At 39.9% G+C, this 21477-nt stretch overlaps 1 protein-coding gene across 1 annotated transcript; it reads right to left on the bottom strand.

Moving 5' to 3' along the window:
* Positions 1-4708: 4708 nt before the first annotated feature.
* tbca (tubulin cofactor a) lies at positions 4709-18531 on the bottom strand. The gene is made up of 4 exons (XM_034239009.1): positions 18351-18531; positions 11194-11299; positions 7789-7875; positions 4709-5613 (listed from the first exon to the last, which is right to left on the bottom strand). The coding sequence occupies exons 1-4, from the start codon at positions 18401-18403 to the stop codon at positions 5533-5535; spliced, it is 327 nt and encodes a 108-aa protein (XP_034094900.1). The 5' UTR covers positions 18404-18531; the 3' UTR covers positions 4709-5532.
* Positions 18532-21477: the final 2946 nt, after the last annotated feature.

The raw sequence follows: 21477 nt of genomic DNA, 5'->3' as shown, positions 1-21477 counted from the left end.
CTCCTCCCCCTTTCTCCCCCATCCTCTCACATCCACAAGTTCATTCCTCCTCATTCCTGTAATTGGCTTTGATTTCTCCTCCAAATTACATCCAATAAAATAACCTGATTTAATATCTGTGAGTGCTTCGACCCGTTCAAGAAATGTTGGATCACCACAATATTTGTTTAATTGTGCATGCTGTTGTGTTTTTATAGTGCTTGAATAGGAGTTATAATATGAGGAGGAAGCACATGGCTGCATTAACAGATCCCACAGTATGGATAATGTGTTACACCTTGAATATGGAGTATATAAAATGGAGCTGCATTTATTTTAATCTCCCTCTTTTGATGGTATTTTTACGACACTAAATGCCTCTTGGAGATCAAGTGAACCTATTCTAATCTCCTTGATTTCCCAGTCAGCCAAACAACAAACTTTATATATTTCTAACCAGGACTCATTTTCAAGGCCATTAGGCTTTTATACAATTAGCGCCGAATCTATCACAAATATCAGATCAGTAAATTAGCGGTAATTTACTAGTATTTAGTCCCAACTGTCAAGCAGGGAGGGACTTGGTATAAATGATGTGTGAGCGAATTAATTCCGCGGAAAGTGGAGGGAGTTCAACATGAGCTGTGAATGAGCCTTTGATAAAAGGGACACAGTACAGCAGAAAGGTTGTGAAGAAGCTGACACCTGAATAGATAGATGTGCAAACACATAATCATGTGTGGAGGAGGCCTTTATTCCTAATCTCTCATAATCTGTCTAAATTAGGGGTTATTTACTCTCCATGAGACATTAACAGTTCTTTAAAAAAGGATCTCCTGAATAAACCACCATTTGACTCAATTAGCTCAGCAGCTCTTTTGTCACGCACACCAGTCTGCCAGATATTTAGGGACAAAAAAAATCAGACATGCTTGAGACAGATGTCGGGACGTTTTGTGAGGGAGCAGGTTTATTTATTGTGTGCTGAAAAAGTGGCACAAAGGAGGCGTCCGAGCGTGAACCCGAGGGCTTCTTTTCTTCATCCATCCAGGCTTCACTCGCCTCTGCGCATCTTTTCTCTCCAATCTGGTGGCGACATGCGGCGACATGGAGAGCAGAGCTGTGCGGGAGTCTGTTCCGGACGCATCGGGATGTGGAGCAGGTTACCTCTCTGCGCTTCTGTCTGCGTCATTTATCCAAGGAGGAAGAGAATGAAATGCGCAAATGTGTAGCAGGTTTCGTCTCGCTGCGCTTCTGGCTGAGTCTTCTTCCGTGGATGAAGAGAATCAAAATGCGCAATTGGAGATATTTATCGTCTTCTCCTTTATCAAGACTTATTATTTTAAAAGCTGGACTTTAAGGTAGAATTTAATCGGTTTAAATCTGGGTTTACATTTAAAAAAGGGTTTTATATTTTTCAGGACTCAACCAATATATATCACGCATTTGTCTATTTAACGCAATATCATCGCTATTTGTTTTATAATTCTGTACAAAATGAATGGTGTTTTTTTCAAGGTATTTTCCTCTTTTACAGCTCTCATTGGCGCGCTGACAGCCTATAAGAAGGATTTTTTTTAAATGCACACATTGAGGGATGATGGATTGTGTGCTTCATTTTACGACTTTTCAATATGCTCAGTGCTTTTATAGCTGTATACACAAGTGAATGACTCCTGTCGTTGCAGCAGGTCATATTTAACCTTAAACAACGAGAGAGAGAGAGAGAGAGAGAGAGAGAGAGAGAGAGAGAGAGAGAGAGGAGAGAGAGAGAGCAGAGAGAGAGAGAGAGAGAGGAGAGAGAGAGAGAGAGGAGCGGAGAGGAGAGAGCGAGAGATGAGCCGAGAGAGAGATAGAGAGAGGTCCGGATGTCAGGTAAGATATGAGATACAAAGGGGCAAAATAAAAATAATAACATAAATGTTATCATGATAATTTTTACATTTCGTTTAATATTCAAAAGCCTTAAAGATCTTTTTTTAAGGGTGAATAACTGATTTAAAAAAAAAACAAATACGCTTGTGATTGTTGCCTATTTAGTTTGATAAGAGTGGATATTGCAATATGTCATGCTTTGTTTAGCAAACGTGTATAATAAAACAACCATTTATTCAATGCATTTGAGACCTTTTTTTTAGTATAAAAAAAGATATTTGTTTTTAATGTGACCCAATTTTCTGTTTCATAAAGTACTCTCACTTAATGTCATCCCTATGCAATGTATTTAGCTCAGCTAATTCAAAGGCATCTTTTACTTAATAGTGTGTGTGTGTGTGTTGTGTGTGTGTGTGGTGTGTGTGTGTGTGTGTGTGTGTGTGTGTGTGTGTGTGTGTGTGTGTGTGTGAGGTCTTGGTTTTGCTGAGTTGATAAGGCTGTAATTAGGGTAAACAAGGAGCACACACAGTTAGCTACATCTCTCCACTAACATGCTCACATCAATCTTATCCATGGCATAAATAAAAATAGACAAACAAATGCACCCCTGCAGGTTAATGCGGTGCATCTGAGCGGAAAGTAGACATTTTCACGCGTTGTGGAGATGAGGAGTGACTTTTAATGAAAACAGCAAAAACCAACATAAAGTGTGATCCTTGCTGTGTGTGTTAACCCTCTGAGGTTTACCTTCAGATCCATGAGAGTTGTGTTTCTGATGGACTCACAGTGGGGTTGGCAGGCGGGGCTCGAACCTGTGACCTCTTGGTTACAGTACAGTCTCTCCAAACCACAAGGCCCGTGTGATTCGTTTCTCCTTTCCTCTCTTTGATCTGCCTTTGCAGTCTGTATTCACTCAATTACAGATTTCTGAGGAGAAAAACAATCGATCTTCCATCTGCACAAGCCCCAGTTTAACAAATGAGATTCTTGTTTCATGCAGCTGATTTGGTGACAGTCTGGGGATTAGGAGTAATACGGTTCTGTGTTGAAGAGGAGGAGAGCAGCTGCCTCTGATGCTGCAGCTGAAGCTGCTCTGCAGCAGCCGACACACTTTCACCTGCAAACTTCAGGGAGACTACCATCCTACCGCTTTCACCTCCAAATATGTAGGGTTCTTGACAATATCCAACGCAGTTAAAGCCTATGTTATCAATATATCAATATCAATAAACTTAAACAATAATATATAAAATGCTTTATAGTGTTATGAGGCTCAACATTTAAAAACATTGACTTATCATAAAGTAAATGTAAAATAATTAGGATACAGTTTGAAAAGTCACCTTACTCCAGCTATAGCCTTTATAACGTATCCAGAAACTATTGTTATAGCCTATAAGCACCAATATACCGTTTAGTTGTTTAATTTACTGAACGTAAATGCATAAGGCCATTTTATGGTTATTATACATTATTTTAATATTTTTCTGCAAAGTAGCCCAATATTTAGCTTTTAATTGTTAGAAGTATAAAGTGACATAAAAACGAAGTAATCCCTAAGTAGTCCACCTCAAAACTGTAAAGTCGAGATTGGCAGTACTTTGAGGGCTACTTTAGTATTTCATTTATTTCATACTTTTATTAGACATAGAAGAAACGGATACTTTTTTTTACTTTACATTAGGCCTGAACACATTCAATCATTATAATCGAACAATATAGATTAATCTGAAATGGACCATTGTTTATTTGAGTATGCATTAAGTAAGACATTTGATGCAAACATACTTTCACTTAGCCTGAGTTACATTTTAAATATATATTTAATTTAACATCCCTGCATGGTGGTATTAGAATACTGTAGTTGATTTATAAAAGAGGCAGCTAACCCTTGGGTTATATAAAGGCCAATTATTTAATTGATGCTAATTTTAGAACGCATGTCGATGATTCACATATAATGCAGTCTTAAAACAAAGCAGACATGTTTGAGAAATAAGTATATATATAATGCTCCAAATGAGTAAAGCAGTTTCATGTAATTAGTATTCTGCATTTGAGTTTTTAAATACTAAGACCACATTTGTTGCCGTTATTGTTCTAGTCCACTACATCTAAAACAATATAGTGCTTTTCATAAATCCATATCAGTTTTATTTAAAAAAAGTTTCAGATGTAACCATTTAGATTTTGCCCATCTCCCCAAGAGATATATTGAAATGTTCAAGTGCTTAAATGATATATAATAACTCCCTGAAAAGAGGCTATTCTATACAGGGCTATTATTTTGATAGTTAATGTGCATTTTGCAGACAATATTTTCATACGTTTAGGTTACTTAGCAAAATGCAGGATTTGTAACACCGTATTTATTTATTTCAGTGTGAGATGTGAATGTTTCTCCCCCAGCAGCCCGCGGTGCTCCGGTCACACACACCCAGATGCAGCGCCCCGCCGCCGCATCTCATGCCTCAATTAGCGCCGCTGCCCTCTGCACGGACTCGATTAGGGCCGTGATTTATCCGAAATAAATATAATTATACCTCCAAATAAAATAATCAGCATTGAAGAGCGATTTCCTTAACGAGATGGAGCCGGGTAGATGTCACGCGGTAGCAGCGCCTCATTAGGGAGGTAATGAGACTTTGGGGTGATCCCGATAATTATCGAAATCTGTAAAATAAGGATCAAGTCAAATGTAACCTTAATTTGTCTGCCAATTGAGTTCATTTATTAGTATGACTATTTAGGAAGGACTCTCTCAGCCCCAATACAAGGTGTCGTTATTTGAAGGCCATGGATAACAGATGTAACTGCAGACAGGCTGCTTTGTCATTCAGAGCAGGAACCAACATTTGTCTTTTCACTGAAGTGCTTCTCTTTATTGTATAGGCATCAAGACACAATCAATTCACCGCTCTTAACAGGATAATACACTGTGCAATTTGATCGATCAATTCTCAATCCAGCAGTTTATTCATCGATTAGTAGCTTGAAAGAAAATTACATTCCCAACAATAAAAACAATAAAAAAAAGGCTGATTTGTTTCTCAGATATGATCATTTCCAGCTGGTCAGTTTATCATTGTAAGTCCTGTGTGTTTTGCAAAGAGGTCTTTTTCACTTCTTCCTGACCATTTTCAAACCAAAGGATTAATCAGCAGGATGAAAGATAATAGCTACTTGCAGCTTTGGTTAGTATTCAGGGTTGCATCATCATCATCATCATCATCATCATCAGAGGTTAGATCTTATGCAGGTTCTGCGGGTTTAAACAACTCGCTAAAAGGAATGCAAAATATATCTGTAAAGTATTCAGGTTAACTTCATAAAACGTGATCTGCAAATTGACTACTGCTTTTTACAATAGTCACCATCGTAAACTACTTCAAATCAATCCAGTGAAATAACAAACATATGTGAGTATTTAATGTTTAAAGTCCAGATAGTGAATCATGACGTTAAGGAAAACCCTCTAATCGTGTGGCGTTAGAAATGTTATATCGTGTTCACGTGGGATCAAATGTGGTGGCACGTTAACAGTAGAAATAATGACATCAAGAACAGAGACCCTGAATGGATGCAGCTCTCCTCCACGCTTTCCAAACAGGGCCTGACGAAAGGAATGAACATTTAAAGCAAGAGAATCTCGCAGTGAGCACAGAAACACATCAGAAATCATCCTTCAAGCTCCACTGAGTCCAACATGTTTCTGGCCTCTTTGAACTCCTCTGATTCGCTCAAATCCTCCTCTGCTTCCTGGAAAGACAAACACACACGCTTTGGTTTTAATGTCCTTTTAGAACAATACAGCCATCTCCTAAACCCAAAAGGGAGGAATTACAGCTACTCTCAAACTTTTGTCTGCCTTCATGAAACACATTTGAAATAAAGTGTCTAGATGTCACGTTGTGGCTGTCATGAAACTTGCAAGGCGTCACATTTCCTTCTTTTCATCACACCAGGCTCTATATGTAGCAACTAAGGGTTAGACAGAGGGAGGTATAGTGTCCCTGTCCTTTAATCGAGTGTGTGTGAGTTCCTGTGTTGGTCAGCCAAGTGACAGTGCTGCTAATGAACCGTGATGAGCGTGTGCATATGTGCATGTCTGTCTTAAAGGTAGGTGAAGAGGACATGTTGCTAATTCTGGGTTAGCTCCCTCTCTCATGTGAGGAGCTCAGTCAGCAGCTGCCTGTTGCTCTGCATTAATTGAGATGACCCCGACACATGCATGCTTATGTTTGCTTCTCACCAAATCAACTAAACCCGGCAGGGAGTAGACGCAGTGTGGTTGAAAGGGTAAACCAAAATAGCATTTAATTGGTGTAACATGGAATAATTGAGTATATTCTAAAGATTACTTTAAATAAAGCATTTTTACAGAAGTAGTTTCTATTTGATTTGATTGAACTTTCAAATATCTCCTGTTGAGAGGTACGTTACCACACCAGTACCTACTTTTGTTGTATGATATATTGTCCAAGAAGAAATGCGGAAATGTAATTTCAAGACGATTAATGGCACTGATTAAAAGGATGATATAATAGCAATAAATCAAATGAACTGTGGCTTTATTAACTCAAATGTCGCATGTATGTGCAAAGACCATAAGCATAAGTAATTGTCAGTAATAGCATGCTGTTTATTCTGGCATCTTGTTGGTACGATTTCTATGCAAACACAATATCTAGGTTTAGAGCAGTGTGTAAATGATACCAAATATCATTGTGATTGGGGTAATTACTTATTTGAACAAATTGCTTTGAAAAGTGTTGAAGCATTGGAATTCAAACATCTTGCAGTAATTAGTGTTTATAGTTTTGCCACCAATTGAACTGCTTTTGAACCAGTTGGGGGCATTGAACAACTTGTTCTGTGGTTTCATATGAAGTACTGCAGGTATTTGTAAGCCAGCTGTGAAGATTAGAACAATATTCAGTGTTTCCCCTTGGTTTACTGCTTTGGGGGGGTGCTGCCTGGGGGGGGTTAGTCTGGCGGGTTAGTCTGGGGGTTCCTCCTCTGGAGCAGAGAGAGGAACCGTGGATTATTGTTATTGATTAATGCATCAGTGTTTCTTGGGGTCAAAAACATTAAACTCACAATTTAAAATGAAAGCATTTAGTTTATTTAATAAAAGAGCACATGTTCAATGTGAAAAGTGACAGTAGATATAGATTAGTTGCAATTTGGTGCTATATATTATATATATATATATTTTTTTTTTAAATTCTAAAAAACACCTTGAATTTCAGGGGGGGGGGGCGCGGGGATCCGTAGGCGGGGCTCCGTAGGCGGGGCGCGGGGCTCCGTAGGCGGGGCGCGGCGCCCCTCCAAGATAATGGTAGGGGAAACACTGATATTGTCACCGACTTATTTTGAGCTACATTAACTCAGTTTGACTTTCACACAAGGAGCACAGGCTATGAAAAATGACATTACGTATCCAACACTAAACAGCAGTCAGAAACTTTAACATTACTCTTTCTTTGCATTGGTGTCTAATAATGAAATTGATTGCCATGTTAGCTATCACAAATGTTCAATCTAATAGCGTCTGTCAGCTTGTTCTTAGTTATTATACCACCTACTGACCAACATATTAGTTTATTTGTGTTTACTTTCCTGCTGTTCATTATTTTGTCACGTTTAATAACTCATTTCTCCTACTTTAGATCAGCTATGTGAAGTTACTCTCAGATATAGAATCGGAACAAAACATTATTATAAGGTACACTGCTTGAGGGAGAATTTCATTCAGTGTGAAACACAAGCTGAGGCTTAATAATAAATAGTACCTCACAAATACAATTTCACCATGTAGTTTCAACAAGGTTACAAATTAGTTCCAGTAACAGCAACAGAATAAATAGATTGAGAGTTTCATCAATATTGTTTTGTCCTGTTGTGAAATGGAAAACGTTTTTTCACACTTACTATTAACTGCTGCAGATCTGCGTGTGCTATGGTCAGACGCCGGCGGCAGTCTGGGACCATCATCCTGGCCTCCTGCAACACCTCCACCTGAAACGCAGAGACACTCATCACCATCTTTATTCATGGGTTACCCGTGAACACTGCTCCGGTTATCATTAATCACATCATGGAACAAGTATTTTCCAAGTAAAGGACATTTATTCAAACAGCCAGAAACAGACATATTCACTCCCTTGTTCCCGACAGTCCCCTGCAGGGCCCACTCTGCCGCGGTGAACATCTCCAAACAAGGCGGAGGTATGAAATATGTTATTGAGTTATCGATCGGGCAGGGAGTTGGGCAGCGGGGGAGAGCACCTCCATCTGACTGCACACCTGGATAAATGAAGAAACCCTGGGCCTAGGAGCTGTGATCAGGCGTAAAGAGGTATTACTACGCCTGGAGGGAAACTGTGTTACAGGCTGGGGAACTTTCACAGCCGCGGATAATGTGGAATTCCCCCGGCTGGCACCCTAAAGAGCAGAGAAGAGTTGGCTAACGCTGTCAGACACACTCACTCATGACAGATGCTTCCTCACCGAGCCCTCTGTCGAGCTGCAGAGTCAAAACATGGAGGCAGCTACACACATGTACATTACACGGCTTTGCACACTAACAGGCAGGCAGATGAACTCATACACAGACTACGCTGAGAGACGGCAGACAACTAGTCGAGCTGTTTGCCGTCTACATGTGACAAGGTGAGCCAGACAAAGCAGAGGAATGCAGAAACAGAGAAAAGTCACGGTGCCCTCCCGCTGCAGTGGAATGATCCCATCAGCGCTGGATGAAGATGACACTTACAGCGTATTGATTCCATTAAAATCAAAACCTCTAATCCATCCTGCCTCAGACCTCTCATCTCCAACCATAATCCATCTGGCCTCCCAATCTCCCCGTTTAACACCGGCCAAGCCCGCTGCTCAGCCCCAGCCACCGCGCTATGAATGAACAAACAAAACAAAAACACACACAGAATTTTAATGTTACCAGTAAACATGATCAGGAGCGCTGCCTGCTCTGCAGTTCCTCCTGCCTGGAACATGAAGTGACTAGGACACTCTGTGGAGCTTTGATTGTGAAGCGTGACTGTCCGCATATTTTGGTATTGCATTGATTCAGTGTTTTGGGGTTATTTATTGACAAGTAGGGATGCAAGATATAACATTTCTGCCTAGTGATTGCGATGTGTGCATGCAAAAGTCACATTGCGGAGGGTGCAATCTGTCAGGTCAGGATATCCTCAAACAAGTCATTCCGGCAACTTTTTTGCTGAAAACTCACCCATGAAAATGTTCATGGCTACTTTACAAAAGAAGCCACTGAAGTTGTCGGCCAAAACCTGAAAATGAGCGAGCAAATAAAAAAACAGGATGATGTTGACCAAAAACAAAACCCCTTTACGAGATCTCGCAAAACCCCGTTGCAGTTTGTAGACGGTCCCTACGCACTCCTCTCCCTCCTCCAGCTGCGGATTGTGACCAATTCTTGATGTTTAGCTCGGATGACGGCGCGTATCGAACTGTTCCGATAGAAACGACTCTGTAGCTCGTTGTCTACCTTGCTATGATTGTAAAGTCATGTTGTTTGTATTTTTACAACGTTATGTTCATGAGTTATTGATCCGCGAAATTCGAATCTGTCAATAACTCAGCTCAGAGGGACGTGCATGTCCCCTCGCTCTGAGTGTTCTCTTGAGGTGTCTTTCACTTATGTGAAACCCGTGCCTATTGCCAAGCACTGATGTTATATCTTTATATTTAAGGCCAAGATCAAAGTAAAATCGATGAACCGCTCCATTGTTGTGGTTTCTGTGTTGCCGAATCTCGCAAAACACTCTTTTTTTTTTAAAATACATTTTTTTCTTCTTCTCCATGTCCCCTAGGGGGCTCCGTACTTTTTGGAGATATGCCTAAAGTGTTGTGTAAAAGTAAAACAAAAGATCTTGGCTTCAGAGACACCCCCCTACGATGAGCATTTTCCTAAACAGTGTGAAGCACACTGCCTATCCAAAAGAAAAGTCAGACCGCCTTTAGCTTTGAGTACAGCACGCAGTCGCATCATTTCGATAAGCTGCAGCAAAGTCACAAAATGTATTTCTGTCCAGAGTTGCATTCATTTCTGCCAAGATCTTGTATTTCTGATGAGTCGCAACGCGGGGCGAAGTCTTCTCCAGGACATCCCAAAGATTGTCAATGGGGCTGAGGTCTGGACTCTGCGGGGGCCAATCCATGTGTGGAAGGATGTCTCCTGCTCCCTGAACCCCTCATTCACAATGTGAGCGCCTTGAATCCTGGCATTGTCATCTTGGAATACGTCCGTGCCGTCAGGGAAGAAACACTCCATTGATGGAAAGACCTGTTCATTCAGTACATTCAGGTAGTCAGCTGACCTCATTCTTTGGAAACATTCGTTGCTGAACTTAGACCTGACCAACTGCAGCAGCCCCAGATCATAGCCTGCCCCCACAGGCTGTACGGTAGGCATGATGGGTGCATCACTTCATCCGCCTCTCTTCTTACCCTGGTGCGCCCATCACTCTGGAACAGGGTCCATCTGGATTTTAATAATGCGTTGGACAGTTCTTAACCCAATTTGAGTAGTTTCAGCAATCTCCTTTGTTGTTTTCTTTGCTTGATGCAGGCAAATCATTTGACCCTTCTGAAAGTGATTAACATCCTCTCCAAGACCACAGGATATGTCTTCCGACATGGTCATTTAAGAAATGAGAAGCTAAGCACCACACCAGCTAGGGTTAAATAACATGTTGCCAGCTGAAACATATTAATCAGTTGGTAACTTTGTTTTTGGACGGGCAGTTTATCTACGCTAATATAATCCTTAAATGTCCATCAAACAGTTGTTGATATGATTCTGTCTGCACCTAAGTGATAAACAGATAACCAACAGAGTCATAGCAATCCCTGATGCCAGCATGGCTTTAAATACTTTATAAAAAGAAGAGTGAAGTGTAAAAAGTCTTAGAAAGAGATACAATGTGTGTTTAGGATGGTAGCGACTTGTGCTGCATACACATTTTCAAACTCTATCCAATGCACAGGGAAATGAATGAGAGAAGGGTAGGGACACTGAATTACCAGCATGTGTCAGTAATTATCAAACTCCTCTAAAGTAACATGATATAATTACATATGCATCAGGCAAATTACAAAATCACTAATGATTCTCCTCTCAAAACCTAATTCTTCATTATCACAGTGGACTGACCTCATTACATGAATGAGGGGCAACTCAGATCAGAAATCTCTCTAACTATGGGAGAGCAAAACCTCTCCACTTACTCACTATAGATAGACTGCTGATGGTAAATGTTTTAAATGAAGACACATATGGTCCAAACATACCTGTTTCCTGAGGACATATTCACATCCTCCCTCTGTTTTCATGCGCTCCACCTTCTCCTCCTGCTGCTTCATCTCCTTTTCGTAGGAAATCTCCTCCTTGGCCAGCCTGCAGACACCGAGGAGAAGACAGCTCACAGTTAGAGTCAGTGACAGAGTGTTGTTTCATCAGAGAGGAAACATAAATGCACTCCCAGACAGATAATATAGGCCGAAGCATGAAGAAGGCGTGTTGGGATGGTCATCTGTCTCAGACGGGGCCATCTATCCTCATTCTGTCCCACGGCTCTCTGACTGAGGGGACAGTGAGATCATCTCCCGCATGACGGGAAGACACACACCGCAATAACACCATCCCTCCTGCTCTCTGATACACATGGTATCGTGGTGGAGAGCAGCCTTACAGTAGGCTTTGAAATGAAACCTTACATTTTCAAATAAAGAAACTTGGAATAGGTTGCACAGAAAATCCACAGGAAAAGAATCGCTGACTATTTTGATGATTGGTAGTTATACAGGTTTTTCATGAAAATATGTTTGTAGCCTCAAATGTGGACATTTCCAACGTTTAACCACATTAAATGGGTTATTAGGGCTGAACGATTCATCGATTTTAAATTGAAATCGCGATTTTAAATGATGCGATTATCAAATCGCAGCCTGCGATTTTTTTTAACATTTTTTTTCTTCTTCTTGTGTGTCAGTCATCCACACCAATCAGAAGTGCTGTGCTCCACATGTACCAGCCATTGTTAACCAATCAGAAGTGGCCCATGATAGAAGGTGATAGACAGATTGATCCAATCACCTGCCAAGTATTTTTGAAAGTGCCTGCCCTTTCCAAATGGCTTCCAATGGAGCTTTCCTCGATGGTTTCTGAGTCAGGTTAGTGATGCTCCATCACATGTTTCTATTACAGGGTGAATCTTAAACTGAAGCTTGACTTTAAAGCAACCCAACGGAAGCTTCATGTAAGTTTAGTTCTTTCACTCGTAGCTCGGGCTGCGGGGGTGCTAGAGACGGGAGCACGTTGATGCGACCTTCCTAGCCGGAGTTATGGCCGCATTTTACAATAAACTTCCGTTGGGTCGCTAAAAAACAAATATCGCAATTCGAATCGCAATATCTGTCAGAAAAATCGCAATTAGATTTTTCCCCAAAATGGTGCAGCCCTTTGGTGACTGTCTTAACTGTCTCTTCTTATTTCAGTGTGAATTAGACTTGCAGTAATCCTACTCTAAAGTCGACCATGGAGAACATCTTGAAACTGAATTAAAATGTTAATTTGTTAGGGAGCAACTAATCAATTATTCAGCCTGATGTTATATCCAAATATCATTAGATCATATGAATGGGTTATTTAGTTACCGTCTTAACTAACCGTCTCTGCTTATTCCAGCCTGAATCTGACTTGCAGATCCTTTACAGTTGACCATTGAGAAAATGTTGAATTTTGTTCAGTCTAATCTGATCTATAATCTAATGAATATTTTATACCTGCATGTCACTGATTCCTATAACAAAAATGAGCATGAAGTACAAGAGGACAATTCAGAATTATTATTACACGGACAACTCTGTGCTTTGCTAATTTCACATTCATTCAGAGCGTCAGATAAATGTAAATGTACCCTTGTATGCTGTTCAATTCCATTATTTTATTTCCATTCATAATCTAATTCCATTTTCTCTCTTCCACAATATTCAAAGTGACTCTGCAGTGACACGGTAGACATTAAAACAATTTCAATACTGATAACATTGACTTTTCTTTATAATCACTACTTTAAAAGCACTTTGAATTGCCTTGTGGTGAAAGGTGCTGAATAAATAAACTCGTCTTGCCTTAAACCAAACTGAATTGCGATTGCATTTGTTTTTAAATCTAGAAATGATCAGGTATTTTCAAGTCTTAAGAAATATCAACTTGTATATATTGTATATCCCAACATTGTTTCCCGTACTGAATAAACATGCAGAAGCCACATAAATAAAAATACTTTTGGTGTTCTTGGAAACTTTATGATGTCTTCTAGCTCACACTCACTTGTCCTTTTCTGACTTCTTGTATCTACTTCTGTTGCCTCCACAAGACAGACACCCCCACTACTAGTCCTTTTTAGAGATGAATTGATCATCAATGTAGTCCCTAATGTGGAACAAGTCAGGTGGTAAATGGGCCTCTTTTCCTTAATTGTTAGTGAAAATGGGCTTGAGTACATTGATACATTTTGATTATTTATCAATTACGGGCCAAATGGAACTAAATCTATTAAACAGATTCCGGCACTGATTGGCATAATGGAGTTTGAAAATTTCGCTATTGATAATGATTCCCAGCTAATAGTCTTTTTCCGGCTGCGTATGCTTGTCGGGAATGACAACACAAATTTAATTTTTCATAAAATCAGCTGCGTGTGGGTAAGTGAGTGATCCTTCATTAATCAGTTACATTACAGGAGAGCCTTTCCTCCGTGTTGCACCGCTCCTTGCTTAGCCAAGGAAGCCAACAGCACTCTGTCATATTTTACATCAATTACCACTCATTCTAATACGGTTCCATCAAGAAGCTTTTAAACAGGCACCATATGCAATCGCAGCCTCCTGCCTTCCCCTCTCATGCTAGATGCAGAGTGAGTGATGTCCCCTGTTTAGACTCAAAGAAGGAGGCAAAGCGAGGGGAAAGATGGAGGAAGGCAGGCTGGAATCATTTGAATAAAACTGAAGGACAGTCTAATAACAAAATGTCCATTCCTCCCCTTCCAGTCCTGATGTTAATTTCTTATTTCTCCCAGACTTGGAGCGCTGTGTGAATGAGGGTCGTGGCTGGTTTTAAATAGACCTGCCACCTCAGGCTTAATGGAAAAGGCAGCTCTGTGGAAAATGGAAAAAAAGGGAATTAGAGCCAGCCGACACACACACTCGGCCGCCTCCTCTAGCACTGTATTTTTGAGCCACGATGTAGTCTGTGCTGGGACCGGAATGACAAAGGCAAATTACTGTTGTCATTTTATTAAGGGTATCCGCCTCGCTAGGGCAGAAAAGGCACTGACTGGAATGTGCAGGAGTCACTGGAAATAGGCCTGGCTAAAAGAGCAGGCAGGTTTCCTCTAAACTCCAATATATATAAAAAGAGAGGAGGAGGGAACAAGGGGAGAGGAGAAGGGAAGGAGAGACAGAGGAGAAAGACACAGAAAGCAATGAGTCTGTGCGTTTTAACCAAACTGCTTGATTAAGGGAACATGTCAAGATTTTGGAGAGGGTGTGAGATGTCATATTTAGAGACTCAAACAGTATTTTCAATGAAGAACACTTTTCCACTATGGGAAATCCAGCCAGCATCATCAGCGCCTCAGTGAGCCTGTTAGTCATCTGACCCTCATCAAAACACAATCAATAGCACATTACACTATCACCACTGACAGGAGGGAATTAGAGATGTGATGGACGAGAGACTCTCAGTCCATCACAGACTACCATACCGACGCATTATCCCACCACACCTCATTATATCTATTCCATAGTCCAGCATGGTGCATCTGGACACATTGCACACTTAGCTCAGAATGGATGCCAACTCTATTAATAGGCTTCGGCTGTCTTCAACTGGATGATGACTTTTAGAAGTCTTACATTGCAAAGCTTGTGTTTTGTCCCAGATGTCATGTACAAAACAAAACAAATGCATTATGCTACAGATTTGAAATTACAATTCATTATTCTTTTGTGCCGAAACAGGCCATTGTGTCAGAGATACAAAATTAAGACGGCTAATCCTAAGGCTACATCCATCATCAGCTAGAACATGATGCAAACAGGGAAGAAGAGAGTGAATGGAGACAGAGTGAGAGATAAACAGGTTCAAATAGTGAAGACAAGGCTTAGGCAATGCAAGTATTCTGGCCGTGGCAAATCTCTTTTTGATATAGAGAATAATGTAGCACTAAAATAAGAAATAATATTTGAATGATTCATTTGATAAATGACTTGATTCCTGCAGGTCGATCATGTTTCTAAAGCAGCTAAAGCAAATACTCAATGAAATGATTAACATAAATGTTCATTGAACTATTGTGATAAAATAATGGTCATTTATATCAACTAAGAGTGCCATGAATACACTGATTTCAATATCTCAAAAGTGAATATTTGCAGTCTTTCTAGTCTGCTGCGTTACCACCTCTACTAACAGACTCCTAGAGAAACCCCATCAACAAGTACCTTTGCCATCTTTTACAATTGCTTTTTTTTCCATTACACCAGTTTATCAAATAAAGACATTCAGACCTGTATAACAGTGGCATTGGCAGTATTGTTGAGTAAAATAAATGATCAGCATACTCATCCTTGTTTGCATTTCCTTTTGAATCTACATCAGGATATTGAGAGAAACATGTAAGATCACATTACTTTATTTTGTTAAGATCATTATGCCAAGAGGATCAAACTCTACTGGTATCTCTTGACATTGAGAAAATAGTGTTCACATCTCAGCGACTAAGTCTACAAACCGGGTTAATTATTTTCACAGTGAACTTTCAAGTTGTAGAAGTTGTCAGGGTCTTTGTAAAGAGTTCTCAATGCCCGTCTTACTCTGAACATGCAGCTAAAAGCCAGGACTGAAGATACATTGAGCATCACAGGGACAGAGTGCTCCTATAGGACAAGAGACATTTTAAATGGAACATGCTTTGATTGCAAACTCCACATTTCCTGTTTCTGCCTTTTACAGTAAAGACCTTGTAACGGGGACATATGGCATGCTTTTATTGAGAAGAAGGCACAGTCACATGTAAAGTGTAACTAACTACATGTCTATCACAACTATCTTTCACTTGGCTACCAGCAGCAGCTTTCTTGAGCGAGTCCATTTATTAAATCAAGGTAGAATTTGGTCTTACGCTCCATTTGCATACTTTTAACTAGGGATGCACGATATTGGTTTTTTGAAACCGATACCGATAACTTCCTGCTTCTCAAGACCGATAATAAAAAAAAATGTACGCCACTAATTATTTTAACGCGATTAACGCATGTGTATTTTTTGTCCTCGGCCGCCCCGTAGTTTCAGAGCGCATCGAGTTTAAAATACCATCTACAAGCTGATGCTGACAGCCCCGCTGCTGCCGCCCGCTTGTGGCAGACCACACTTCCACGCTCACCGGCAGGCACCGACTGGCCATCTGGAGGACCGGGAGGGTGTGTGTATGTGTGGCCCGAGCGAGCGAGAGAGAGACCTTACGTGCATTGTTGTTGTTAGCATCTGGTGCTAGCTAGCTGCGCTAACGGATATACGGAGCTGTTTAAATGAAAACAGAGGAGCGACATTTCGCCCAACTGCGCCGAGCACTTGACTTTATGCAGGAAGCCAGACAGTGGGACATTGTACGAAAAGTCAGCACACTCAGCACGGATAGTGCGCAACATGATTGCAGCGTCCAGGCAGCTCCGGTTCGAGCATATGCCTTGAGTTGCACATAGCTCCAACGCCCATACCACCGACGACATGTTTGTTACTGTCCTGGCTTCACGGCCGCACACCATTTACGTCACAGCCAGGCATGAGTTAGGGAGCGCTGGATTTGTGAAAAACTCCCCTCTTCCTAAACCACTAATACCACAGTACTGGCAAAACGGGAGGAGCCGAGTGAAAAACAAGCGCCCCTCATCCCAATCCACCCACACCGCAGTATTTTTTTCTACCCAAAAAATATATTGTATATTATCGGGGCTATTAATACTGGTATCGGGTTTATCGGGATGACGTCATAATTCCTAATATCGGACCGATAATTATCGTGCATCCCTACTTTTAACCACTACTTTTCAATGGATTACTTTCATTAATCAAATCACTTTCCATCTGTCACTACACAAATAATAGTTCAAGCTTGCTGTATGTATAAGCAGAGTCTACTGTAGATGCCAGGTAAACATATTCTGAAGAAAAGGGACTGTACATGGTTTAAGGTGTGTTTGTGATGCCCCTGTGGGTTCATCTGGAGAGGGTGTGGCTGTGCTGCATCCAGCCGCCTTGATTGCAGTAACTCAGGGCATGTGTAATTGATCTTGCAATACATGTTGATACAGTATGTTAACAAAGCTGATAGTTTGATCAAGGAATATGAGTAACAAGTTAACCTAAGCTTGTCTTATATATGTATTATAAAAAGACAGAAAGAGTTATATAAATTGGGAACATTAAACAACGAATGTATAACTAGTTACAAACCAGATACTAAATATTGAATGCCTAATGGCATCAAGCTGGACCCCTTTGAAGCTGTGGTGGAGAGGAGGACACTGAACAGGCTGTTGAAATGATGGTTAAAAACTGACGAAGAGATTTGAGATTAGTTTTTTCCACCCAGTTTAAATTAAATTATTATGATGTGCATAGTCACAGTAAACGTGTAGGCCCAATATAAATGTGATGTCCCAAATCCATCCTAACAGTCGCAGTAAAGGTGCAGTGTCCTGACTGCAGGTATTTACCACATCTCCGATTGTCCCCCAAAAGCTGAGAATGGGTTGAGAAAAGTGTTGTATTATGGAGATAAAAAACCAAAAAACACGGCTAAAAATGCTTGGTTTAAAACAGCAATTTCATCTTATGTTAGCCAATGTACGCAGTTGTTTGTGGGAACAATTGTAGCTAGCTTTGTTCCAATATATATCCATTTATGCGAATAAAACATCATAATAAAAACGTTTAGGTCCTTGGTTTTGAGAGACATCTATAATTAGCATAAATGAAGTTTGAGAAACAAAGCTGCAGCGTCACCTCACTGACGAGCGAAATACAAGACGTGTTTTTAGCATGTAAAAGCTAACAGCTAACAACATTGGACCAACGTTAGCTACCACTGCAAGTCACACCCAACACACCATGATGTATAGTAGCCTACACAGTAGGCTTGTATTATGCACCAGACGGGTAAGGGGGAGTGTATGTACCGCAATAACACAACATAACTGTGTACCGACCATAGGCCGCGCCGAAGCACCGTAATAAAGTTAGAACCTAACGAACAAATCGCCTTGCAATCGTCTAGGCTAAGCTAGTTAGCTCCTTACATTTAGCTTAACGTGGCTATTCTATGCAGTTGGCTTGAATGAGATAGTTATTCTGATATGTTATATATGAAAGCAAATCTTACCTCTTAACGATGCCAGTTTTAATCTTGATTTGCCTTATTCTTGGGTCTGCCATGGCTGTAGATTGTAGGTATTTCTCAGTTGTAACGGTTGAAACGTGCTGTGAACGGTGTGCCGGTTGGAAGTCAGGGATGAGAAGCTGCGCACAGATAAATCGATAGAGGCGGATGATTATCGAGTGAATGGATCATAATAACAGATACAGGAAAGTAAACACCTAAGGAATGAGCTTTGGTTAAGCTACATTATTGCACTACAGTTAAATAAAAAAACTGATGATAAAAAAAAGTAAACAATGAATATAATAAATGTACTGACATAAAACAGCTAAATTAGAACTCTATTTAAGATAAGATAAGATAGTACATTTGGGAAATGTTTGTGTTACAGCAGCATAAAAATACATGGCATTGTACAATACAAATTCAAGACAAGAAATAAACAAGAAAGTAGAAAATATACATGTTGAATATTAACAAGGTATATATACATACATATATGACAGATGGAATATTAAATATTGAACAGATTATATAAATGTCCAATGTGGTTTTATTCCAAGAGAAACTATGGAGCAGAGTTCTCTTCCAGCCAGAGGTGATTTATTGTACAGTGTTATTGCAGTGGGCAGGAATGATTTCCTGTATCGGTCCTTGTGACAGCGGAGCTGCAGCAGTCTGTTGGAGAAGGAGCTCCGTTGACTGTCCAGCTGCAGGTGGAGAGGATGGGTGGGGTTATCCATGATAGACAACAGCCTGTTCAGTGTCCTGTTCTCCACCACAGCTTCAAAGGGGTCCAGCTTGATGCCGATGACAGACCCAGCTTTCCTGATCAGTTTATTGATCCTGCTGGTGTCACCGGCTCTGATGCCCCCCAGCAGACGGCAGCAAAGAAGAGAGCACTGGCCACAACAAGAAAATCTCCAGCATCTTTTTTTAGGACAAAAATCATGAAGATAATTGGAGTATAATGACCACTTACTATTCATGCACAATTTCATTATAATCTTTTATATATATATATATATATTTTTAAACCTTCATTCAGCCAGGAGAGTCTGATCATGTAATTTTGAATCTCTTTTTCAAGGGAAACCAAGACAAACAGCAGTTTAAAACCCATAAAAAAGGAATACAAAATAGAAAAATCAACACGTTTTAAATTGATATATTGATTCAGAAAAGGCGGAAATAGTGCATAAGAAACATCAATGTAAAATGTAAGAAGACATTTAAATACAAAATATCAGCTGCGATAACGAGTGGCGTGACAGTCAGTTACAGGTCAGGGACAAAAAATATGATTATTTGTTGAAACTTTGAAATCTTGGCTTTTAACTGTGTTTGATGTCCCAGTAGCGAGCTGTATATATATTCTAATTTCTCAGAGGTATGAGAAAAGTCTTACATTTAACTGCATTTTAGGGGCCTTATTATGCTCAGCTTCAGGTTCATATTTACTCATTTACTTCATTTCTCTCATACTGCCTGTGCTGCAGCACCTCTTTTCACCCTCTGTCTGACATCAGAGCCCAGTCTGCTCTGATTGGTTAGCTGGCCCGCTCTGTTGTGATTGGTCTACCACTTAGCGATAACCCGCCCCATAGCCTATCAAGTACAATGTGTTGGAGTCATAGACTGTATATATAAAGGTTGGAGTGCTAGCCAATAGAAATGCAAGTGTATAGTATAGTCATGTCATTATAGTGATGTCATTATGTTACAGAAGTAAACAAAGGAGTCCAATGGAGACGTTTCAGCCAGGGGGGGACTATAAGGGGACTATATAACACACAAAAAGAAAGAGAACACCAGAAAAACTCTCTTTAAGAACTAAACACTGTCACAAAAACCACAGGGTGCTGACCGTGGTCCTGATCAACAAGGGAGCTGTCTAGTATAATAATAATAATAATAATCAATCTATCTATCTATCTATCTATCTATCTATCTATCTATCTATCTATCTATCTATCTATCTATCTATCTATCTATCTATCTATCTATCTAGTGTATAAAATAAATGGTACCACTTTACAATAAGACTACCCTTATAAAGGATTCATAGAGGGTTTATAATTAGGTTATTACTTAGGTTGTAAACACTTTATTAATCATTAAGAACCATTTATAAACCAGTTCTAACCGTTTTCATACATCAACACAGGCTCACTATTTGGCAAGATGACGAAGCCTTATATTGGCTACTTAGCTTACTTCGTCTTCTTCATCAGCCAGCATCCTTGGTATGTGTTGTTCACCGAGTTGATTCTCCCCCCAAATGGGAATGGGTTTTACACTTTACAATAAGGCTCTCTTTTGGCAGTTATACATTTTAGTAACTCATTAATAAATGGTCATAAGAGATGCCAAGAAACATCAAGATGGAAGGGGGGGAATCAACTCTGTGAACAACAGATACCAAGGATGCTAGCTGATGAAGAAGACGAAGTAGCCAATATAAGGCTTAGCAGTACAGATAAATGTGGGCTCACTATTTGGCAAGCAACCGGTCACAGTTGCCCTGTTTATGCCTCATGTCCTGTAAAAGCTTATTAATGATTTATAAAGTGTTCACAACCTAATTAATACATGAATTACAAACTATTCGTAAACCCTTTATAAGGGAGTCTTATCGTAAAGTGGTACCAAATAAGGTAACATACTTAGGCTACAATGAAATAATCCTGCTTTGAATCACGTCCATTGTATTTAACTATGTTTCCATTACTGTAACCCGGCCTTAAACATTTAGTGTCAGCATTAAATTCTTTATATAGACAAATATTCAACGTGTCTGTGTAAGTAAAGGTTTAATAAGCCTCAGAATAAGCCTATTTCTTTATTTACACAGTACATCACTTAAACTAAACAATTGACATGGCTTATAAAGCTGTGTTACAAAGACAGCAAATTCAATATCATTTGAATCTTTGTGCATCTGATATTGATTTGTGTGATCTATGAAAAAGGAATCAATGTCATAGTCTTCTTCAAGGCTGCTTGTATCAAAAGAATATATATTTGATTGCAATTCCTTCTTCTGCCTGCCAATACCATTAAAAGTTCATGTTACTCAACTACATGTCTGCACATGTTGCACAAAAGCTTTGATACAGTTTCCATAATA

The sequence above is a fragment of the Gymnodraco acuticeps genome, unplaced genomic scaffold, assembly GCF_902827175.1.
Source record: "Gymnodraco acuticeps unplaced genomic scaffold, fGymAcu1.1, whole genome shotgun sequence".
Lineage (NCBI taxonomy): Eukaryota > Metazoa > Chordata > Actinopteri > Perciformes > Bathydraconidae > Gymnodraco > Gymnodraco acuticeps.
This window is presented reverse-complemented; position numbering and strand designations above follow the sequence as displayed.